At 42.6% G+C, this 25,000-nt stretch overlaps 1 protein-coding gene across 5 annotated transcripts in view; it reads left to right on the top strand.

Moving 5' to 3' along the window:
• The window catches only part of ZEB2 (zinc finger E-box binding homeobox 2), a 112,295-nt gene that overhangs the window by 83,605 nt on the left and 3,690 nt on the right, over window positions 1–25,000 (top strand). For 4 of the 5 annotated variants that reach the window (XM_066999665.1, XM_013189200.3, XM_066999667.1 and 1 more), the window contains 6 exons: window positions 2,761–2,832; window positions 9,244–9,432; window positions 10,119–10,333; window positions 12,829–12,937; window positions 13,885–15,857; window positions 17,908–18,088. In XM_066999665.1, the coding sequence (XP_066855766.1) occupies window positions 2,761–2,832; window positions 9,244–9,432; window positions 10,119–10,333; window positions 12,829–12,937; window positions 13,885–15,857; window positions 17,908–18,088 (2,739 nt within the window). The remainder of the gene's footprint in view (window positions 1–2,760; window positions 2,833–9,243; window positions 9,433–10,118; window positions 10,334–12,828; window positions 12,938–13,884; window positions 15,858–17,907; window positions 18,089–25,000) is intronic. The other variant, XM_066999666.1, reaches the window with a different exon arrangement.

Here is a 25,000-nt window from a genome sequence, read left to right as displayed (position 1 = left end):
GGGTGGCTGGAAAATGCAAACTTTTACAAGTGTTTTCAAAATAAATACAGTATGTGGTTTTAGACAGACATATTACATTTGGTCAGATGTGCTCTGAATAGTTAGGTGCTCTCCAAAAAATAAACCAGCAAAGCCCCCACTTACGATCCATTCAAATTAAATAAATGCTAAGTGCATGTTTGGAGATCCTCTGCTGCATCTGCACGCGCAGGGGACTGTCCTGCCTGCGTGCACGTTGGTTTTGCTCTCCACTTACAACAAGCTCACAAGCAGGTCCGGAGATTTGTACTTTGTAATTTACCAACTGAATGCTGAGAGCGAGAGGAAGAAAATGCTTTGAATATTTTTAAGATACAGAAAGTGTAACGCGGGGTCACAGATTTTAGGAAGAGGGCAGGTTTAGGTAAAGAAAAGTCATGTTAACCGAGTGTCGCAATGCTAAAGGCGAGATTGTGCAACCGTCAGCTAAATGAGAATAAAAATGCACATGAAAAATTACAGAGTGTACTCCTGTGACCTGCACAAAGTGAGAAGCAGCACAGAGCCTTGGTGAGCATTTAATAATTTTTGGGAAGCAACTAGACACTGTAACTTCTCTTTACCAGAGAAGAGAATGACAATGAGGAAGGAAGTGCAGCAGAAATCTTGAACATTACCACTATTATGCAAAAAAAAAAAAAAAAAAAAGGCTGTTAACTGTTTTCCCCTTGCTGACTGGGTTGACGTGCCCTCAGATGGAAAACTTCTGATACTTGTGACTCCTTACTACCAGAAATCACATGAGATGATCAAGGAAGAAAATCACAATAACTATATTTATATCTAACACCGAACTTCTCAGAAATACTGTACCTTGATTAAAATTTCTGGTAGGCTGCAATAAAAATATCAGATGCAAGACGAGCCCAGCAGATCAATTATCATAATTGACAACATTTTATTAATACATATTGAACTCCTAAATGTTTTGGACGCAAGATATCCCTGTGAAAATGATCCGTAGAGAGGCAGAATGCCAGATCTGGGAAAAGAATCAAGGCTGGCTTGTCTGCTGTACAGTTTAAACAAATATTTTTCATCTGGTCTGCATATTCTATGCTTTTGTACAAATTTAGCATCTGTTTGTACCTGCATATTTTAACTTAAGAGCTTTCATTAAATTTTTTTTTTTTTAAGCTTCAAAGCCATAAACATGTATATTTATACCACAGTATTGTACGCCAGTTGTAAAGCTCTGAATTAAGTCATTCTGTGCTTTAGTTTTGATTAGAATGATACAATTAGAACCTGTTATTCTACCAACTAATTACTTGTAGAATGTGACATCTGAAGAATACTACAAGATTACAAATTTAGGAATGAACTGAGAATGTGCTCTGTTTATATTATTCGCCTATCTTTAGTCAAATCATTGTCATGGAAATGGATTAATACTGGGCCAGTTTCTGTCCTCATCAAAATCTTTATCACAAAAATGAGTAATAAGAATTTTAGTGCTTTGCGTATCAATAAGATTTTAATAGCATGCTTTGATCTTCTTGCTGGTCTATCACTTGATTGGCTAACCAGCATCCATCTTCCTGAATCATCATCGATTTGTGTTCATTTCTGGGAAATTCTCTCTTTTTTTTTTTTTTTTTTTTGTCATTGTTGAACCATTTCTGGGGGCCTTTTGGCATTTTATTTCTTACAAGCACAGCTAAATGGAAGACACCAGCAGATTCTTCACTTAAATCTCAAATACTCAATGCTTTCACTTCAAAAAAAAAAAAAAGTTTGTGCATGTCTTCAAATAACGAAAGGATGGCATTTGGGAGAAGTTGAAAAGGCGAGAAAGGAAAGTTCTGTATATTTATTTCTGCCTGTGAAAATCCTTTGGAAGGTTAAATCTTGACCGAGCTGTATGTGTGAATACCTGTTGCACATGAACTAACAAATTAGCAGCAAGAAACCAAGTTTGACAGGCACTTCAAGGCAGGCTGAAACATCTATGAAAATAAGCAGTGACGGAGCTGCATCCAGCCTCTTACAACTGCTATTTTAAACATACTCTGAACCCCTCAGTTTCACAGAAACTAAACTGATCCATGATAAATATGTAGCAAATAATTCTACACATATCGTGCTCATTTGCATGTGAATTAACCCAATTTATGGCCATAAAGGCAGACTTTGTCAGTGCACAGAGAGTGCACAGAAGATGCAAACAAATTGTATGGGCAGACAGGAGCTGCCCACAGTTGAAAATTTGTTACATTTCTGTGCCATTTGATATTAATAAATGCTTCACGTCGAATGAGGTTAAAATGACGATGACAACTCAAAAGATCTGTGTGGCGATAGATAGAAAGAGAGATATAAGATCTTCTGTCTTCCTTTTGTATTTGCTGTTTCTTCCAGGTACAGATCTTTCAGTGTCTGTTAACTGATTATTTCTTTTAAATATGAAAAAAAAAAAATCCCTTTTTTATCACCGGGGTGCTTATTCGATTTGATATTGGGAAAAGCCCTTCATTTACTCCGAACAAATAGTTCTGTTTTCCACCACTTGCTGTAATGTTTAAAGTAAATAAGTTCTTGTCCGTCCAGCACTGCTGAATTCATTCAGTTGCCAGAACAAAGCCATTGTATAGAGGGCCACAACAGCCCTTTTCTCTGCTTCCTTCAGACAAATCTTCCCCGTTCCTGCAATGTGCTTGCTAGCTTTGTGAGCAGTTCCATCATGTGCAAATGCTAAAAGTGTGCATGCTTATTTCACAGAAGAAATGAAGGAAGATTATGACACTATGGGGCCTGAAGCCGCAATTCAGACCACTGGAAACAATGGTACAGGTAAGGTGTTGGGTTCTCTGAACGTCACTTTTGTTCTGTATCATTTAGAATTAGCTGTGCATGAAGAGAAGAAGTGACAAAACAATTATTCTTGTTTGCAGTTTAACAACCGGGAAACGTTTACATAATTCTCTTAATTTATTTTTTTGCAATTTGATCTCAACAGTAGAGTGAAACACTGGCTCGGTGAGAGCCCTTGCTACCCCTCCCATGCCCTGCAACGTTTCAGCCCATAACACATTTTAACTGCATCCTTGTAAGCTAATAGTTTGCAGCAGCATGAGGAGATGTTTTCCCAGCGAGGGCAAATACAGTATAGTTTAAAGTAGCTGGACCAGGATGCAGGAGTCTTTTAATGAGAGAGACTGTACAAAGAGCTTGATAATGAGGATGGGGTGCACTCTTCCTGGCAACCCCAGATTCGCATGGTGCACAGAGTAAGCTACTTCAGAGACGGAAACATCTTTTCAGAAAGACACACATAAACCCCTTACATAGATACACAGACACACACTATTTAAATGCATATTTATGAGATTATTATGTTTCTGGCTAATCTGTTTTTCTTTTTTTCTTTCTTTTTTTTTTTTTTCCACTTTCCACATCTCTTTCTTTCCCCTCTTCTTAGAAACCAATACATTTTGTGGAACAAGAAAGGGGACAGAGATATTTAGCAGGCATCATCTCTGAGCCATCTCTTTTTTTTCTGTAGCTGAGCAAAACAGCAAAAGGTTTCTGTTACTATTTTTTTAATCCAAATGAATTCAGGGGTTTACCATGTTTTTTCCTAAGGCCACAAGGCCCTCCTCTATCCTCAGCACGGCTGAATTCCATACATCACCCAACGTTTCTTTTTGCATTTTGTCTGAGTTGCAGTTTAAGATGTTGCTGATAGGCCTGGTCTACAAGGTTAAAAGTAGAGTGTTTTCTAGTATAAGTACATTTCTATTCATTCCATTATGAGGTTCAGTTCATAGGTAACGTCCTCTAGAAATATTACTGTAAAATGTGGTACCTAAGTATTGCAAGGATTTTATTACTCACACTTTCCTAATGTTGCTAACACCCACATAAAACCCCAATGTTCTTATTAAGTAACACGAGAAATTTACTTTATAATTCTTGAGGGGGAAAATAATAGGAAAGTAAAACCATGTAGCTGTTTTTTCATCCATTAGACTTATTATGCATGAAAGGAGAGTGGCACCGAGGCACAGCTTATCAATGCATACATACTTAACGATGTTGCCAAACAGAACTGGATACACACGTATTTTAATAGGTATTTTTTTCCAAAGGATGTTAATAAAGTGACAAATTGTTCTTAGCACTTGGAGAAAAAGGACTTTAAGAGATGTCTGGTTCAGAAATAAGACTTGATGGTTATCTGAATTACCATTACCAGAGCCTCTGAGGTCCCCTATCAGGCCGTGTGACTTCCTTTGCACATATTTTCCTTACCATAACAGGCCTTGACTCTTTCATACTTGCGATGTGGTCTGCTCAAGGGGGAAAACTTTGTGTCCTCTTAGCCCCTTCCCTTCCAGTATCTGATGGTCTCTTCTGCATGTTCGACTTTGGCCTCACGGCATCCGGCTGGGGCCACAGCCCTGCTGCACAGCCCTTCATCAGGTCCAGGGCCAAGGGTTGTCCTGCCTCTTCTGAAACCAAACTTTTTGGGGGAAGGAGAAGGGTTCCCCCTACCTGGCTTGGTGCACTGCAAACTCATGTTTCTGGGAGCACTCCAGGTGCTCTGCATTTAATACGTAAAAGTTCCTCTGGACGTTGCATCCAGCAGAAGCAGACCTACCCCAAATGTCCTCTGCAAAAGTCCCAGACTTCTCTTTACTCAAACTGCTGATTGCTGCAATGAGCAGCTTGCTCATATAACCATAAAGAGTTGTCTAATGCTCTGCTAGTGCTCAATTCAAATCTTTTATCACAGACGCATTCAGAGACACCTATTTTAGTGGAGAAAGGTGTCGGGGTATCTTGGGTTGGACATATTTCTGTAACGTCTGCAGTCTCCAGAGTCTCTTCAGAGTGATGCCTGATTATTTAGTCATACTACATCATCTGAAAAACCAAGTATCTTTGCCAGTCTTTTCACTGTGAGCGAGAGATGCCAGGTGACTGTTAGGAGCTGCAGCATCCTTCCTGCAGAGCATGCAATGGGGTAAAACTCCCCAGACTTCCTGGGGAGGTGCCCCAGCCAACACTGGAGGAGGAAAGGGAAGAGCTGTTGGAAATTCTTCCTGACTACTCTGGGAAATGCTCAAAGTTTTCTTCTTCAGCCTCACCACGGGCTCTGGGCCTGTCTTGAGTGTCTGTCCCCTGTTTTTCCCTGCAGGAACTAAGGGGATTAGACACACATGTTTAATAAATTATTTGAGGTTCTGACGTCCAGGACCTCCTGGTGCCCAGGAAAGCCATTTGGGGCTTCCTTCAGATTAACACAAGCCCTCCTAGATGGTCTAGGGTGGTCACTCTTGTTTAATACAACGTCCTTCTCCCTCCTGAAACTGGAACACTAACACTGGAGCACATTATCTCTTGGTGCTTCACAACCTGGGTTGAACACAAAAATAGAGAATAAAATTTCAGTCTCATTCACAGACACCCAACCACAAAGTTGCTGAAGGTGCATGCAACAACTGTAGTGTATTTTTAGTATCAAATTCATTGCAGAATGTCATTAACAGACAGGAAAAAAAAGCTAAAATAAAAGCCTCCATTATTAAATTATTCTGCTATTGTCAGGATGGCCACTTCCTAGAGGTACTTAAAAAAGAAATCTTGTTATCCATACATTAATCAGCTGCATTTTTATAATGAGCTGCAGAGGCTTTACAGTGAAAAAGCAAAAGTGACCATTAGAGTGAAAATGCTAGTCTTGGTCCTGCTAAATTAATTAGTAAATATTTCTGGGGATTTCTGAAATGATTACTTGACAAAATGATGTTTGGTCTAAGTCATTTTTAAAACGTGGATGGATAAATTCCTATGGCTTATTTTACTGTACCTGTTGTGGTTATTGCAGCTGGGATGTTTGCAGAAAATAGATTGACAAATTCACTGTAAACAAAGACAAAGAAATTCCCAGTTTCGATTACTAACATCTGACAAGCTTTGAATAAAGATTTCTTAATATAATTTAAAGAAGGGAAGAAAAACCCTTGGGGGGAGGAAAACAGAAGTAAAACTTGGCAGGTTGGAGGACAGGCCGTTTTCAGACTGTAATCTGTGTGTACCAATGGGGGCCTCTCACTTCCTGGCTAATGAAGGCTGTGGTTTTATTAGCTTTGTTTGCGATTAAGGGCAGCTATCACCATCTCGCAGGACGAGTTCCCACACAAAATAACTGGTCTCCCAAGCTCCTTGAACCTCTCTCTTACTTTATCTTGAAAGGTCCTAAATACCTCCAAAGATAGCTTTCCTTAATGCGTTTTATTTTTATGTGACATGGCCACATCAGCCTCTGGAGCTGAAAACAGTTCTGCTCTCCAGGCTCCAATAATTAATTAAAAAAAGACTTATTGGGTGAGGTCACCCAGTGCAGATCTTGCTGAAATTCTTGACTCACAGGAGGGGATGTGCAATGTGTGTGCAGTGTCAGTCCACGAAGAATCTGGGAACATGACTTTATGCATGGAAAACAAATTAGGGCTTGGGGGGAAGTAAGCCTTTCCCCCAGAATTTGAGAGAGAGAGACCTAATGGTTATCAGATGAGCCTTTTGAGTAACACTGGGTGAGCTTCCAGTGATGTCTGAATTGTCAGCAGTGTAGCTTGTCAGACACCAGACACACATGGTCACTTTTTGCTATTTATGCTAATCTGCAATGCTGCAGCACTGGTTGTATTGTTTCAGTTAAGGATCTGTCAACTTTTCCACTAAATCCCCATGTTTTGGGGGGGTTATAATGTAGACATAAACATTTGTTTTAGCTCCTGGGTTGCACGCAGACATAGGAGCTAAATAACGCAGAGAATTAGGAAGCCAAGGCCAGTAATATCACAGCAGACTCCAGAAAGACTAGGGGACTGGGAAAGGAGAACCTTCCGATTTGAGTTGGGGTCGAGTTCAGGGCTGAAGTTCCCAGTATCAGCTCAGGCCTTGGATTCCTACCTTGTAAACATTGTCACAAGCTCCAAGACCATGCAGCCTGCCTGCGGGATGGGACCAGGGCAAGTTCCTCCCACCCGTTCCCCTTCCTGCTCCCATATCTCTTCTCCGGAGGACAGCTCTCTTCCCCTCTTCACAGGTAGCATTTGCTGGTCATGGCCTGAACTGGGCAAGAAATAAACTTGTTTTCCTTGGATTAGTGCTGAACCAAGAGAAGGAGCAGGGATGGGGTAGCATTAGGCCAGGTGGTCTTACACCAATTGTAAGGTATAGTAAGGGATCTAGGTGTAGTAAGGGAATAAAAAGTGGGGCTTTTGACTTAAAGAGTAATACCTCTGTTTTTTTTTTTTTTTTTTTTTTTTTTTTCTGATAAAATCAAAGTTAAAAACACAGTCTGACACTTTTGTGCCTGAGGTGCACTTCAGCGCCCACCATTTTGTTATGTTTCTCACAGCAACAAAATGGAGGCAGGGGAGGTCCTGGTCGCTGTACACGCACCCCCCTTCTCTAGAAGTTTCTTGGCAAAAAAAAAAAAAAAAAGAGATACCATTTCTCATGCTAATCAAAATGATCACAAGAGCTACAGAAGGACCAAGAGAGGAGAACTGGCTGTTGTACTGATTCCCTATAAAACCCCTGCGATAGGAACAGAAGTTTCCTTCCGCAAATGCAGTCCCATGAACTACGCCATTTGGTCGCTGTCACTGAAATACTGCCGAGTATTTGAGAAGCTGCTCTGCCCATATGACAAATAGGGCATATTTGTCTCAGCCAGAGGATTTGATCTTATCGGCTAAAGGGATGAGGTTTGCATAGCTGAATATCTGAATATCAGCTGATAATCTGCTTTTATCAATGACAGCAAGATCAGCACTTCAAATCAGGCTCTTTCAGATTTCCACTTGTGCCACAGTCAGAGGCCACATCTCACTCTGACAGCAACTATCACCTTGCATTTTTGTAGGAAACTGAGGCAAAGCATTACTCATTTCCAAACACTAAGGGGCTGTTTGTTGTCCCACTTCCAGTGGTTACAAACCAGTGTAACTCTCTAGGGCCTGATTCTGCTTTCCTTTTTCATAGAACCCCCTTTGATTTCCGTGAACTTACTCTATATTGCTCTCTGGCATAAGCAAGGGCAGAGTCAAGACATTTAATATTTTACTTGTACATGAACTGTAGAATAGTTTATAGCTTTGCCTCATTTTCTTATTTCACCTAAGGAGAAATACATTAAAAATGTAATCAATCATAACCATTCTTTTCATTTACGGTCAGTTAAAAACAAGTATCTTAAATTCCCTGCCACCAACTGTCTTCCAAGACTTGTTAATAAAATAAATAAATAAAATAATATTTAAAAAAAAATCAGTTATTTTATTTTCTAGTGTAATTATAGTAATATTTGTCTATAGTGTCACAGAGTTTTTAAGATCTTTCCTGTATGCAGTGTTCATACATGGAGGAGAAAAGCATATTTTTAGTAACAGGATGTTTTTTGGTTGGGAATATATTATGTTTCATGGACATTGCACGGACAATAAAAAATTTGGTTTACATTTGAGGAAAAGAAGGAAAACTCTTGTACAGACTGTAAAAGTGGTTTTAGGCTCAGTATCTCAGTTCTGGTCTAAAACATGTGGTTCTGTTTGTGAAAATCTATGAAGCAATACATTTTTTAAAACAACCTATTCTTCCACTGTAAATTGCCCAGAGACTAATTTTCTAAGGAGAAAAAAAAAAAACACGGAAGACGTTGCGAGTTTTCCCAGGAGCTGCTCTCTTGGCGTGCCCACCAGGGGCGTGCAGGTGGAGGCAGGACCTCTCACGGAGGATAAGTGGTTGTGGTCTTTACCACCTGCAAATACTGTCTCCGTTGCACGGAGCTGTTTCAAGGCTGTGCTTTAGGGTTGGGAGGATTTGGGTGCAGCTGAGCTCAGCCCTGTTAGTCATGCTGTGTTCATGCTGAGAGCTGTGGGCCCCCCAGGAACCCCAAGAGGTTCCCTAGATGAAGTATTACCTGCATTGCCAAGACCTCATAAACTTCTCTTGCTGCCCCATACAGGCCGTGTTCCTGATAATTTAACCGCCCAGCCTTACTCCCATCCCAGCCGGTAGAAAACCAGCATTAATTTTACTGGGAGCTGGAGCAAGACCGATGAGAGCAAGGATCCAGCCCCAGCCCCAGCCTTGCGGCTCCAGCATGCGCGCCAGCTCAGCTCGCCAGCTGGTGCTCTCGGGCAGGATGTACTCAAACCCCCTTCTTTTCCTCTTCTCTCCTTTTAGTTAAGAATGCAAATTGCACGTCGGACTTTGAGGAATATTTTGCCAAAAGGAAACTGGAGGAAGGAGATGGGCATGCAGTCAGCATAGCAGAGTACCTGCAGCGCAGCGACACAGCCATTATTTACCCCGAAGCCCCCGAGGAACTGTCTCGCCTTGGCACTCCAGAGGCCAATGGGCAAGAAGAAAACGGTGAGGCTGTAATTCATTTTTAGCCAGTATCCTGACCTCTTGCAGCTGTTGCAATTATAAATGCACTACATGCCTGGGTGTTTACCTTAAAAATTGAAGAACAGCTGCAGCGGCATGGAATTTCATGAGCAAAGATTGGGGCTGTAATTTTAGTGTATTGTGATGTTTTAGTCAGCAAATTTGTATTATTTTGCGGATGAACTGAAGAGCTTGATTTAGAGCTTACTTTAAAGGGGAGGACGGCTGCCACTCTGGGTGTGAGTTTGGGAAGTATCAAGTTTTAACGCAAAAAAATACGGGGTAAAAAATACGCTGCTTCCGGCCCACGGTTCTACGATTCCGTGATAAATAATTGGAAAACCGTCCCTAAGGAGGATTTGGTCAATGGCGTACATAGCACACCGAGCCGGAGCCGGGATGCGGATGGGCAGGTGACGGAGAACAGCATCCCTCAGCTCCCCAGCCACACGAGGAGTGGGGTCGGGTGCCCATTTCTGCGTGGGGTCCGCGGCGGGTGCTGGGGCGCACGCGGGGCCGGTGCGGTTGGCGGCCGGTTGGAAGCGCCGTCCCCGTCGGGCGGCAGATTGCAGCGATTCCTCTCATACCAGCCCGGGCAGTAAGCCCATTAGCTGCCATTGCCTCGCTGACCTTTTGGCCTGCCTCTCTCCCCCCGTCCCGGGGCGCAGACCTGCCACCTGGAACTCCAGATGCCTTCGCCCAACTGCTGACCTGCCCCTACTGCGACCGGGGCTACAAGCGCCTGACGTCCCTCAAGGAGCACATCAAGTACCGCCACGAGAAGAACGAGGAGAACTTCTCGTGCCCTCTCTGTAGCTACACGTTTGCCTACCGCACCCAGCTCGAGCGGCATATGGTGACACACAAGCCAGGGACAGATCAGGTGGGGGGCTGGCTTTAAGTGATTTCTTTCTGTAATAACCCCTTAGAGAAACGATATTGCTTTGATTGGCAATCATTATTAATTTTTCATGGCATTTTGAAGATGCAGATCTTTTAATGGTAATAGCTTTAATTGAGGTCTAAATGATTTTTTGATGGTCTCTTCTAATATGATTTAATAGTCTTATGTTCACGATCGAATGAGTGTGTTAATTTCTAATTTAGAAATTTTATTTGCACTTTAACTTGACTTTAGTTTCGTTTTTATGTTCCTCAAAAAGTGAATGAAACTGTAGCATTTTAATTATACATTATTAAACATCTCAGCAATTTTAATTCCATTTTTCACCTAGTTTTACTTTGCAGTTTTGCAAATAGGAGCTCAAAGACATACTAAAAGATCCACCAATATTTTTTCATTACTTTTTGAGTAACCTTTTCAATCACACAAAATTATACGTATTTGGTATAATCGTTCATTAAATATAATTGCACATTTTTAGAATAACTCTTCCTCCTGTACACATAGGCTATCATTTGTGATTGTGCCACTAACACATGCGTGCGCTATCGTTTGTGTATCCCAGCAGCATATCTGCAATAAATCAAAGCAGTTTTTCCTCGATGTGATGCATGTAATATTATATCAGGGCTGCATTTAAGGAAATGCTGTGTCTCAAACAGGTGACTGAGCTTCCTTAGTGCTCCTGAACAGGCTGGCAGTAGACCTGTGCCACAAAACTCTGCGTGCCGTAGGAAAAAGTACTCCTGTCCTCACTGGAGAATTACTTCAGAAAACCAGTGTTATGGAGGGTTGTAATGGAAACTCAAATGGCGTGTTTAAAACTTAAATAAATAGATGTGTGTGCATTGTGTCAAATTATAAAGGCTTTATGCCATATTTATTTTTCTTAAAAAACTGCAAATCATAATCAGCTGTATTTCTCTTGGTAGGTTTTTTTTCAGTGTAAGGTAAATTCAGTTAGGCAAACACACATCTTCTAATCACGCGATTTTGCAATTAGCATTTTTAAGAGAACCGTATCTTTTGCTTGATCTCAAATCAATATAAATGATTGTGGAGCAGTTTCTTGTATTCTTTCCTTTCCGTGGCATTTCTGGTAGACAAATACATTTTCACATATGTATTTTTCCTTACAATCTACTGTAAAGTTTTTTCTTTTTTTTTTTCTTTTTTTTTCTTTCCCTCCTTTTGCTTCATTTCATTAAAAACACCGGGGGAAAAAAAAAAAAAAGCCTCAATATTTATCCAACGTAACTGCCTGAAATTTCACATGCGAGAGCGTGCTTGTGCTGGCGCATTATGAATGGTAGCTTTGGTGTTGAAAAGTCCCCTCATTTGCTCATGGCATTTACAATTAGTAAATTAAAATGATTGTATCATATTAACAGTGGCACAACTAAAGTTTATAGTAGTCCTCGGAGGGCGATGGGGGGAGACAAAACAGCTGTTGCTGTTTGTTTATGCAACTCAGCAACATATGAGCGCGGGTCCCTCAATGGCGCGCGGCGGGCTGGGCTCTGCTTGATCTTTGAAGGTTGCTGCTGTTTGAACAAACCTCCCTGTGTCCCATGTAACACCATCTGTCTCGCCAGGAATGTGGGAAGAGGCAGCACACCCTCGCAGTTGTCATACCGTTTCGGCGCTGCCTTTTTTTTTTTTTTTTTTTTTTTCTTTCTCCCCTTTCCCCCCCCCTCCTTCTCCTGCAATAGGCTTTTGTGTCGTCGCTGCCTGCAAAAGGCTGACCTCCTACCTTGAGCATCCAGAGCTGATGGCTGCATTATTATCATTATTATTATTATTTTTCCCCTCCAAATTCAAAGTCGCCAGGCTTTTCTTGCATGTTGCAAAAAGGTCAGCTGCCTTTGATTATGTCTATATGCTGCTCTTAACTTTCCAACCTCTCTTGCCCCTCCGAACAGCGCTGGGGACAGCATGGCATGGAAGGTAGCTGAAGTCTGTCCTGCTGGTCTGTGGTTTAAAAAAAAAAAATCCAGCAGCAGCTCGTGCTGAAGACACAGCCTCTTCTGCTCGATAATGAATTAAATCTTACGCGAAATGCCACTAACGGCAGTGTTTCTGTCTTTTCTACACACGCAGTAAACAGAATTTTTAAACAAGCGGAGCCCCACATGTTCAGGATCTGCTAGGAATATTAAGAGCCACAAATCTTCTTATAAAACAGTATCTCTCATCGTAAGATACCTTAAAGCAACACATTTCTGATGAGAGACTTAGGAAATAATTCTAAAGCAAATATCGAATGCTCATGTGAAAGTACTTTCTCATTTGTTTCGGTTTACTGCCAACATTTTGATTTTTATTGCAACACTGATGAGACAAATAAATGTACATGCAGACCTTTTGGTCTGCTTGATAAATTCAGAGCCACATTAATTTTGTTTTTGTTTTTAAGCTCGAAATTCATGGTTTCTCTTGCATAAAATTCACGTCAGTGTCTTTTTTTCTCCCAGCACCAAATGCTGACCCAAGGAGCAGGCAATCGCAAGTTCAAATGCACTGAGTGTGGCAAGGCCTTCAAATATAAACACCATCTGAAGGAACACCTGCGAATTCACAGTGGTGAGTAGCGGAGGTGCTGGTGTGCTCATTTGCATTTTGTTTAATTAGCTGAGTTTTAAAGACTGCTTAAAATTTACACAGTTCTGCGTCTGGCTTCTTGGAGCTACCAAGGTATTTCATAAGTGATATCTGAGTCAACCTCATTTATCATGCTGTTAATACCAGGGTCTTGCTGAAAGATTTGGAAATAGTAAAGCTTTTTGTAAATAATACAGATTGTTTATTCGGCAGTTTGAGTTCAGAACCATTCACTCATTTCTGTTCAGTTGGATCTTGAAGAGTCCAGTATGTTTTTCATACCAAAAAGGCCCCAGCAATGTTCTTAGATAAGGAAGGTACTCTCAGATGGGGCCCAAAGCCCCATCCATCCTGGCCTTGAACACCTCCAGGGATGAGGCATTCACAGCTTCTTTGGGCAACCTGTTCTGGTGCTTCACCACCCTCTGAGTGAAGAATATCCTCCTAACCTCTAATCTAAATCTCCCCACTTTTAGTTTAAAACCATTCCCCCTTGTCCTATCACTATGTGCCCGTGTAAACATCAGGACTCAGTTTCTCATAACACACTCATTTTCAGTGCAACTCAATTCCTTTCTGAAAAAAAAAAAAAAAAAAAGGGAATAAACACATCAAATTTGAACAGTCTGGATTTGATTTGACTGTCTTAGTCACAGGGTACTTACTTGTCACTGCAATAGTTGGTTGGTATCCAAGCTCACACCTTGGTGGCTATTGCCAGGCTGGAGACTGTGGGTCCAAACTGACCTCAAAACCTGTAGAAAGAGGAGGGTAAAGCAGTGGTGGTACATGGCCGTATTCACGGGACTGACATTCTCCTCACTATTAATTAGTGGATACCTAGATGATCAGTTTGATATCAAATGTGATCACTTGCAATCATCGTAGCAACAATGATAATTAACATTTGGTTTTAATTATCATTTTAGGTGAAAAACCATATGAGTGTCCAAACTGCAAGAAACGTTTCTCCCATTCTGGCTCCTACAGTTCGCACATCAGCAGCAAGAAGTGTATTGGCTTAATCTCTGTAAATGGCAGAATGAGAAACAATATCAAGACGGGTTCTTCTCCTAATTCTGTATCTTCCTCTCCTACTAATTCAGCCATTACACAGCTGAGAAACAAGCTGGAGAATGGCAAACCACTTAGTATGTCTGAACAAACAGGCCTACTGAAAATTAAAACGGAACCACTAGATTTCAATGAATATAAGGTTCTTATGGCCTCACATGGGTTTAGTGCAACAACTAGTCCTTTTTTGAATGGTGGACTTGGAGCAACCAGCCCCTTAGGAGTTCACACTTCTGCTCAAAGTCCAATGCAGCACTTAGGTGTAGGGATGGAAGCACCATTGCTTGGGTTTCCTGCAGTAGGCAGTAATTTAAGTGAGGTGCAGAAGGTCCTACAGATTGTGGACAACACGGTTTCCAGGCAGAAAATGGACTGCAAGGCTGAAGAGATCTCCAAGTTGAAGGTTTATCATATGAAGGATTCATGCTCTCAAGCAGAGGAACAAGGAGTTACCTCCCCCAATATTCCCCCCGTGGGTCTTCCAGTAGTAAGTCATAATGGTGCCACTAAAAGTATTATTGACTATACATTAGAGAAAGTCAATGAAGCCAAAGCTTGCCTCCAGAGCTTAACCACAGACTCGAGGAGGCAGCTCAATAACATTAAAAAAGAGAAGCTGCGAACCCTAATAGACCTGGTAACTGAAGATAAGATGATAGAGAACCATAACGTATCCACTCCATTTTCATGCCAGTTCTGTAAAGAAAGCTTTCCTGGTCCCATTCCGTTGCATCAGCATGAGCGTTACCTGTGTAAAATGAACGAAGAAATCAAGGCAGTCCTTCAGCCGCACGAGAACATGGTTCCCAACAAACCTGGAGTGTTTGATAAGCAAACCCTCTTGCTGTCATCAGTACTTTCTGAGAAAGGAATGACTAGCCCCATCAACCCATACAAGGACCACATGTCTGTACTTAAAGCATATTATGCTATGAATATGGAACCCAACTCTGATGAACTACTGAAAATTTCCATTGCTGTTGGCCTTCCTCAGGAATTTGTGAAGGAATGGTTTGAACAAAGAAAAGTCTACCAGTATTCAAGTTCCAGGTCACCATCACTGGAAAGGACCAGTGCCAAGGTGGTGCTGGCTGCCACCAACAACGCTCCCACTAAAGACTCTTTGTCAGCCAGATCTCCAATAAAGCCTGTGGACTCTATAACTTCACCATCTATCGCTGAACTCCATAACAGTGTTACTAATTGTGATACTCCTCTCAGGCTAACAAAACCTCCTCATTTTACCAATATTAAACCAGTTGATAAATTGGACCACTCTAGGAGCAATACTCCTTCTCCTTTAAATCTTTCTTCCACATCTTCTAAAAACTCCCACAGTAGTTCTTACACTCCAAACAGTTTCTCTTCTGAGGAGCTTCAGGCTGAGCCTTTGGACTTGTCTTTACCAAAACAAATGAAGGAACCCAAAAGTATTATAGCCACAAAGAACAAAACGAAATCTAATAGTGTAAATTTAGAACACAACAGTGTTTCTTCATCATCTGAAAACTCAGATGAGCCACTGAACTTGACTTTTATCAAGAAGGAGTTTTCTAATTCAAATAATCTGGATAAAAGCACTAACCCAGTATTTGGTATGAACCCATTTAGTGCCAAACCTTTATACACAACACTTCCACCGCAAAGCGCATTTCCCCCAGCCACTTTTATGCCACCAGTCCAGACCAGTATTCCTGGGCTGCGACCATACCCAGGACTAGATCAGATGAGCTTCCTACCACATATGGCCTATACTTACCCAACTGGAGCAGCTACTTTTGCTGATATGCAGCAAAGGAGAAAGTACCAGCGGAAACAAGGATTTCAGGTAAATTGTTGTGACCGATTTCTTTTGAAAGGATAGAATTTAGTACTTTGTGATATGTCCTGCTACAGAAGAAAAAGCCCAAGGTTATTTTAATGATTTCCAACAAAAGAAGCAAGTTTATTTTAGTCTGAACTTGTGAAAATGCTGTGGGGTAGGAAGAGAAATTGAAATTACCAGACCTTCACTTGTTTTCAGAAGCAGTATCAATACCTTTGAGTAGACGTAATGCTTATGTCTTTATTCTGTTAAGAGGTCAGTTGTTCCTTATTGCAGTTGTGTCTAAATAATTCTGTCCATGAAAAATCCCATCCTGCAGATAAAAAGAAAAAACTCTTGAGGGAAATCAGCCTCTGCAGGGCTTCCCTCACAGTGAGCGTAACCCATGGGGAAAATGGAGAAAAAGAACTGCAGGAAACTTTGGGCATCACCCCCACATCTGGACACAAAGCCGTAGCCCTCTAAGCAGAGGCCTGTTTGGCCTTCTAACAGCCGTAGCCCATTGAAAGTCTTGAAAGTGTCCTACTCCATGTTTTTTTGGGGGGAATGGCTCACCCACTGTGCACAGGAAAGGCTTTCTGTCTACTCGTGAATGTCGGGGGGCATGAGACACGTTGACATGTTGCTTCAGCACAGCCCCTTCCTTCAGCCCACCCATCGCTCTTCCCAGACTACCAGTCCTCAAATCCCTGCTAGTCATCTGGAGAAGCTTCAGGAAAAAAACGACGACAAAAACAAAACAAAACAAAAACACAACAGAGATTAAGTGAAATTGGAGAGGTAGCAGCTAGGACCCTTAATTACAAACAAAGTCTTTCTGGGGACACCTAACGTGGGTCAACACATCTTGCCTGGGTACAACCTTCGTTTCTTTTCTTGGGTGGTCCCTGAGACCATACATGAGTTGTACAGGATTTTGCTGCTTGCATGCCTGTAGCAAAGAGCTGTTCTACAGAAAGTCGCCTACTTTTATAGCTTTTTGCTGGGTGTATTCGGATATAATGTACAGAATTTAGTTAAATGAGATTAACTGATTATAGATTAATTTTTTTTTTTTTTACATTTGTGCATGTTCCCCTATGTCCTATTATAGTCTATTAGTAATTTTACTGACTAGTAAATGTTTTATTGTTTCAAATGTGAAAATCAGGTATGGTTTTACATTACAGACTGTAATCCCTCTTTGCACAATAGGAGCATAAATAGCACTGCACCTCCATAACAGCTGTTCCACTATTCCAATTTACAGTACATCTGCCCTCTTTGTAAATGTATTTAAGCCTATTTAATCTTCTCTAATATTAATTAGTGCAAACCTAGTCTAAGAAAACTGAACTGTGTGATAGCAAATGGAAATGTATGTTATCATGCAAGTTTGCACTCTCTTTGGATCAAGACAAAATAAATATCAAGAAATTTAATAATTTACTGATCCACATTCATTATTGCTTAATGCTGAAGGCTGTTTTAACATAGATAGAACATTGATAAAAAGTGTTATTAATATTCCCTATTTCAAATTACAAAATTAAATATAAAAATATAGCTTGAGGCCTTTAGTCAGGAGACATACATTTAAATGGATTGCATAATAATAACATTTGTACCTAAATATAAAATTCAATTAAAACCTTTCTACAGATACAGAATATATCCAAGTTTCAATGTTTTGAAAGGAATGATCTCTCAGCTGTTGCTTACACTTCCCCCTGTAAAATACTATTTTATTGTCCACGAAGAGCCTCCACTTTGCATTTTCCTCTCTGAAAATATTGAGTACCTATAAGATAAATACTCTTTGCTTATGTTAATCATACTATTGATGAGTGCTCAAAGACTGAAAGTTTTTGAAGCTGGTTCAAGACAGAGGCGTTCGAGGCTCCTTGTTATGCCCACAGCTTCCATCAGCCGTAGTTTCATTGCCATGAGAGGGTCCTAAGCGAGGAGAGGCCATGAGTAACCCCGGGCATTATTTTAGGTTTCGCTGGGTGTTTCCTGCACACGAAGGTGCGGCTGTGGATGTGGGTGTCACTGACGGGTGGTTCTCTTGCAGGGAGAATTGCTTGATGGAACCCCAGACTACATGTCCGGCCTCGACGACATGACAGACTCCGACTCCTGTCTGTCCCGAAAGAAGATCAAGAAGACGGAAAGCGGCATGTACGCGTGTGACTTATGTGACAAGACATTCCAGAAGAGCAGTTCCCTGCTGCGACACAAATACGAGCACACAGGTACGGCTGCGCTGCGTGTTACATATGCTCTTCACTGCATTTAACGTCTGCGCTCGTGGGACGTAAAGGTGGGCATATGCTGAGCCTTTCAACAGGCGAGATGTGTTCAACTTTTCATTTTTCTTTTCTTAGTGAGGGATTGTTGGATTATTTGGTTCTGTTCTGACGTCCTTTCAGCTCACAAAAAAATTTTTTTAAAAAAAAAGGCCCCACAGACTTGGGGGTGAATCTTGCCAGGTGTGAATGCAGCGGCCATCGCGGTGCTCAGCATCTCTCAGGGTGAGGTCTCACACGTTCACACTTCATATCAGGCAGGCCCTAATACTCAGAAAAAAAAAGTACATCTTGGTCAACACAAGTCTGGCAGGGGAAGGAAGAGTGACAGCGTATTTCTTGTTTCTTAGACACTATCAGACCCTGGGCCATTTAATCCAATAGAAAATTTCCACTGACATTAGAGGCGCGAGAACTCACTCCGGCTGAGCTATCTGAAAGCAAACAGATCGCAGAGGTTGCTCTTGCTGTGATTTGGCATGCCAGCAGCAGAGGCAGGTTGCATTTCGTTTTTTCACTTCTCAGTTAATGCTCAGGGAAGGTTTCTGTCCTTCCCAAGTAGGAACTGATTTCGTCTAGTTAAAGGAAACTTGCCAAGGCTCACTGCGGATTGTCAGCTTAGAAAATATTTTGGTTTGAGAAAGACCCACCATCGCACCTGTGCTGGCCGTGGTTCTCAGTGCAGACACCACTCCCTTCCCCGCTGTCAGCCTGGACAGGAATGAGCCCGGGGGATGAAAAGCTCTCCAAGGGAGATGCATCGGCTCAGCGTGTTTCAGCTAGGGGAAAACAGGACCGGAGCTCCCCAAATAATAGAGATATCACGTTATGCTGTACAAAGGGAATGTGAATTATCACGTGAATTATTGTGCAGCACTACATAAACCAAACTCAACTTCCTAGAGTTAGAAAAAGCTTACTCAGGAGGAAACTTTCCTTAACTTTGAAAGCTGAGTCCTGCTTCAGGAAATGAAGCAAGTCACATCATCCTTCAGTCTCACCATGTGACAGTAAAAACCCTATACCTCTCTATTAATACATCTTCCAGGCTGCGCATAACCATTTGGCATTTCACATATGAAAAATTTACAATTCAGAAGTGGACTGTGCCTTTAAAAAATTCTTTACTTTGTTATTTTTCCTTCTTATACTTTTCTTCCAAATTTTAAGCTAATCCCACACAGGAAAATAAAAAAGGAAGTTAAAATACACGTGGGATTAGGAAAGAAAATTAAAAGCAACATTTTGGACTAGATCAGCTAGTTCACTGGTGGAATGTGCTTCCCACTACGTTATTCAGATCAAATTGTTTATTCTGTAGAAGAAGCTTTGAAGGCTTTACGTCCCTGCACCTTTCCTCTCCTGAATGATTTTATTACAGCCATCTGCAGACATTATGGTTTACTACACTACTACCGTAAAGCTCTTATGTTAGAACTGGCCTTCATATATATTGGGATCTGGACATATGGTTGAATCCCATAAAGTTGGTAGTCCATAAGGTCGACAGACATATGGTTGAAAGGCTGAAAATTTGACAAGCTGAAATGTGTGCAATCACCTTGATTTGCAAAATAAACTGCATTTGTAAAAGCAAAAATATGTTCTGGTCCTTAAGTAGCATGGGAACCTACCGCTTCGAAAAACATCACACAGCTACGACGCGGGAACTCTTCCCTCTCTTCTTTCTGCCCCTCTTGGCTTCTTGAATGTATGTCCGTCAATTTTATGGGACTCAGCCTTATGATCCAGAACGTGTATATGGTGTCACATTTAATGCGCTAGAGCTACAGTACATCATCGAGCTCTCGTGTGGCATTTAGAGGCAGGAAGGATGGGCTTGTGGCAAAGGCACAGGCGTTGAGGCTGAGAGATCTGACTTCTTGCCTGCCTTGCCACAGACTTCCTCTGTGAATTTGAGCAAATTGCTTCATTTTTCTCTCACCTTCGTCTCTCTTTGAAATAGAGGGAAATGATACCAGCCTACCTCTCCGGGGTGTTGTAAGTCTTAATTCATGCAGGCTGAAATCCTCCGATGGAACCTGCTATATAAAGTGTGAAGTATTATTAAGGACGCATTTGCCTTTCTTGAGGCCCCACACATCATGCTAACGTTAGATGGAGGTGGTTGGGAGCTCTGAAGACCTTGGCTGGGCTAGCCTCCATAACTCATTCACAGCCTTCAGGAAGCACACGGTACTGGGACTTTTGCTAAAGGTTTAGCATGAATCTTAAGTGGATTTCAGATTCATTTGATAGTTGTGGAAAAAGCTTGCGATTGCATTAATAACGCGCAACACTGCAGTCTGCATTCAATGGAAGGAACCAAACTGAAAGTGATATCATCTTCTGCTTTTGGGGTCGTTGCGAGAGGAGGCCCAGATCTTTCAGTCAATTTTTTGGAACTTAAAAAGGTGAAAAAGCTTTTCTTCTGAGCGTGCTGCTGCTTTCTGACCAGCTGATCGTGGTCCGTTATTACTTCATTAAAAAATATTTTAGGAGGAATCGGAGCACTTCCTGTCTTTCCTGGAAAAGCACAAGTAGTGGGTGTTGTTTATAATGATGTCCTTTTTCCCATGTTAAAAATCTGTATGCTTTTTTAGATCTTTTTTTGTCTGACATTTGAGCAATTAGATTTTTTTTTTGTCACCGCTTTTTATGGTCCACGTACTTCTTGCAACCACTGCTGTGGGTTAAGGGAGTTAGATGGAGAAGTCCACATTCCTGCTTTGCAGCCCCATAAGATTTACTTCAGAGAGGTTCTTTGGAGCAAAAAAGAAATATTGACATGTAAACCTACATGAGCTGCCTTCATTATGTGCTAACCAGCTCTTGTAAAAGAGAAAACGGGAATGTTGTAGGTGCTGTGCTGTGGTAGAGCTGAGTTTCCCTGCCAGAGCAAAAAGAAGGGTAAGGGTTTGACCAGTGCTTTCTGTCAACCCAAGAGTTTTTGACAGGACCACGTGGCCACAGATCAAGGAGCTCTCTGTGATCACCCCTGTACACTGTGCCTGCCTTCTCTCGGGAAAAAAAGAGTCTGAATTTTGTAATCCATAGTTTGTAATTTATGCAGGATTAGCGGTATTCTGCAACAGCTTCTAACTTCGCGTGGAGAAGGAAGATTTATTGCGGTACCGCAGTGAGGGAATTGCGACGGTTCTGCTTGATTTGCAATTTAGCGTAGAGGCTGGCGCTTGCTGCAGGACCAAATTCTGCCCAGTTAATTTTGGGATGCCCTTTAATTTAAAGAGAAGTTACGCATCCATTTTAGAGTTTGAGACTCGCAAGATCCTGTCTTGCTAGAACGAGATGACGCACTGCTGTAACAAGGGTGCAGAGCACAGTGGGCAGCCCAGGAGATCGCTGCTCGAATTATTTTCCTGGGGCGTCTCACGAACCCATCCGAGCACTGGGCACACTGAACTCAGTGGTGCACATGCCGCTTCATCCACAGGTGTGTAACCTCAGACTTGCGCAGGCTGCTCAGCACAGAGTGCAAGGCACTTTGCTCGCTGCAGGTGAAGAAGACGGTTCCCTTCCTGGCACAGCACCGGCGCCATTTGGCGAGCAGGAGATCTTTGCCTTGCAGGTAATAAGCAGGGAAAGCCGTAGTGGGGGGCGAGCAGGAGAGCAAACAGCAGCACCTGGGCGTGCAGAAACACCCTGGCTTCTGGAGAGGAGACAAGAGCCCTTTGGCTGGGCTGATTCGGGGGTAAGCTGAAGGCTGGCATCCGTCCTGCAGCGCCACGGCCCTGCCTGCTGCACCCCAGCGAAGGCTTTGTCGGAGCTTCGCAAGGGAACTCGCAGCCTGCCTGCTCCACAACAAAACCTGGAAACGGTTTTTCAGAATCCTACCTAGAAATTTTAAATCCTTTCATTGTTGTTCTATATTACATCATATTCTATTTTATTACTTGTGTGGGCTGCTGAGGGCCTCATAGCTGTGCTGGTGCTTTCATCCTTTCCTTTTCCACTGTATATTTTATTAAGACCTCTTTTTTATTTTTGTAGCTTTCATGCTGATGCAAGCACTAGTTTTATTTCCAGATTGATTCTGTAAACTAAATATTGTTCTTGAGCCTGGTAGCAAATCAGCTCTCTCTGGCTAGTATTTTGAATTCCCAGCTCAGGAGTTTTCTTTATTTAGAGCTTGATTCATAAAAAATTTACATGGTATTTAAAGGTTATTTTTTCTTGCTTTACTCTGATGCAAGTTTAGAATTCCCCTTTTTATACTCAAATAAAGAAAAAAAAAAAGGATATATTCAGTGCTTGTGTAGACAAGGTCTCCTATTCAAAACAGAACAGGTGCAGCTTGAGCAATTATATATAAATTGCATTTATCTTGCACCTTTGACCGCTTTGCTGTGCTCTGGCCGCTAATCCACCTCCATTGGGACCACATCTAACGTACAAAGCCCCAAGCAGCTTCAAAGAACCGCCTTTAAAAAATAAAAACAAGCTGTCACAAAAATGTTTCCTCCTTGCCTCCAAAGAGTGAGATTTCTATTTGCCCCCCTCCCGCAGAAGAAAGACCCCTGTGCTTCGGGCAAAGGATTGGTGATATTTAGTCTGGGGCCGGTGACAGCTTATGATCTGATGTCGTATGACTTTTATACCACTGCAAATGGGAAACGTGTAGCCTTTCAGTCACATACTTTTAGCTCAGGAAGATTGAGAGATACTTGCTGCTAGAGACTTTTTTTTTTTTCTTTAAGAGAAATGTAATTTTAGAGACTTTGGAAACAGATTAGTTATAATTTCCCCCTCCGTAAATTGAGCGTGAGCTCCTGTGGGAACCTCATTGCAGATGGTAAAAAGTCCAAACATTTCCTTCAGATATTTGAGAGAGATTTATCACCTGGTTTCCTTGCGAGACGTGGTGTGCACGTCAGGCATCCACCCGACGACACCGGCGTGTTTCACGAGCCCTCCACGAGCTGCCTCGGGTAACGCTCTGCTAGCTCCATCCCCTGTGGGTGACACAGGTCATCTCAGGTGGCACTCGGTGAAACCTTGAGGGCGGGATGATCAAATCTGCTTCCTTTTGACCCACCTCTGCTCCACCGATGCTATGATACTCCACGACAGCGCTCTTGCGGAGTACCTACAGAGGTGGACTTCTCCCCGTCCACCTCTGGCCGCAGACCTCTCCCCATCCTCGGCGTAAAACACCTCGCTGCAGCTTTATTTCACGGCCCACTAATGCATTGTAGGGAGTAGGCACTTCTTCTGAGTGGGTAAAATACCGTGTTTTGCACACGGGGAAAAAAAATTCCTCTGCAAATGTTGGGAAACCCGATCCATTTAAAAACCTATTTCAATTAGTGTTGTAACAGATGCATGCTGAGCACCGCTACGGCACGGTGTGTGGTGTCTGAGCAAAGAACTCTGCTCAGGCTCTCACGTTCCCTCAGATCACGACTAGAAAGTCCTTAATATGGGTACGGGAGACTAAATAGAGCCTTTTTAGTAGTAATATAAATGAATATGAAAATACGAGGTATTTTAATCTCCGTGTTCCTACATTGATTTATAAAATATGGATGATTCCCTGGCAGGCTACCTCTGTGCTGGCCAGGGGGAGCGAGGTAGCAGGAGCAGCAGGTGCAGCCGCGTGTGAAGGTGAGGGAAGCGGGCAGGTGGGGTGAGCACGGCACGGGCAGCGGGACGTGAAGCAGCTGGGATGGCTTTGGTTCGAGGGAGGGAAATGTGCTGGGCTGGATGGAGCAAAGCCTGAAGTGTGGGGCGAGGAGGGTGAGGGATGAGTCAGCAGATTAGGAAACGTGCAGTAACGGAGAAGGAGCGGCGCTGTGGGGAACTGGAACACGGCAAGGCGTCAGCCTGTGGATTTTAGGGAAAAGTAAGTCAGCGGTAGGGACTGGGACAGCGTGGGCAGCGGGTCAGTGAGGAGAAGGACGTGAGAAAAGGTGCAGAACCAAACCACAGGTCTACAAGAAACAGAAGACCCAAATCAGCAGCACTTGCTGAGTGTCACGACACTGGCAGAAGGACCGTAGCGTGTTCCCCAAGTGGGCTCGGGAAGAGAGCTGAGGAGGGGCAGGGATGCAGCCCCCGCACGTGGAGCACCCCGCTGGGCTTTCCGCGGGCAGCGCCAGGGTTTGGCGAGCACTTAGGTCAAGACTGCTTTGGGATTTTAGGCTAATTTGAGTAACTGACTGGATGGTGCTAACATCTCCTGAGCTCAGGCTGGGATTTCCCCGCCGTGACAAAGGTGGTGCAGGGTCACAAGGCAGCCGCCTCCTGGCTCCTGGCTCATGGTCGTGTGCAGCTCAAAGCCCAGAGCTTCCCTTTGGCCAGCAGATAAAATTGGCAGCAATGCCTATTTGGGAAACAGATCACAAAAGCAATACTTCAATAACTCAATACGTAGAGCTTGACTTTTCGATTTTACTGAAAAAGAAGCAAAACCCAAGAAGACCTGTACGTGTGCAAATGCAGGGAACTGGCATAAAAGAAATGCGGTTCCGATCTCCAGGCATCCACTGCTTTCCCTGTCACTTGGGTTATTCTTTCTGCGGTTTCTCCTGTATTTTCCTTCCTGCCAGATCCCCCCCTTCATTTCATAGCACGCAGTTTTTGGCTTCCTTGAGCATTCGTTAATCACACCTTATTAAATGTGAACTTTCACAGTGGGACTCGAGGGTAGCTGTGACTAGATCGGGCAAAAAAATTAGCATATTCCCTGCTATTCACTCCTCGCAACTTCGCTCTGGAGGTGAAATTGCGTTCTGCCTGACTGTCTCTGCTCTCGAGTCCCGGCAGCGACTGCGAAGGACGAGCAGGCGGATCAGACCCGTAGAGGAGTTTTCCTGGAAGTCGAGCTCCTTTAGCGGG

The sequence above is a fragment of the Anser cygnoides genome, chromosome 6 (assembly GCF_040182565.1).
Source record: "Anser cygnoides isolate HZ-2024a breed goose chromosome 6, Taihu_goose_T2T_genome, whole genome shotgun sequence".
Lineage (NCBI taxonomy): Eukaryota > Metazoa > Chordata > Aves > Anseriformes > Anatidae > Anser > Anser cygnoides.
The sequence above is the reverse complement of the archived record's forward strand: the minus strand, read 5'-3'. Positions and strand labels throughout refer to the sequence as shown.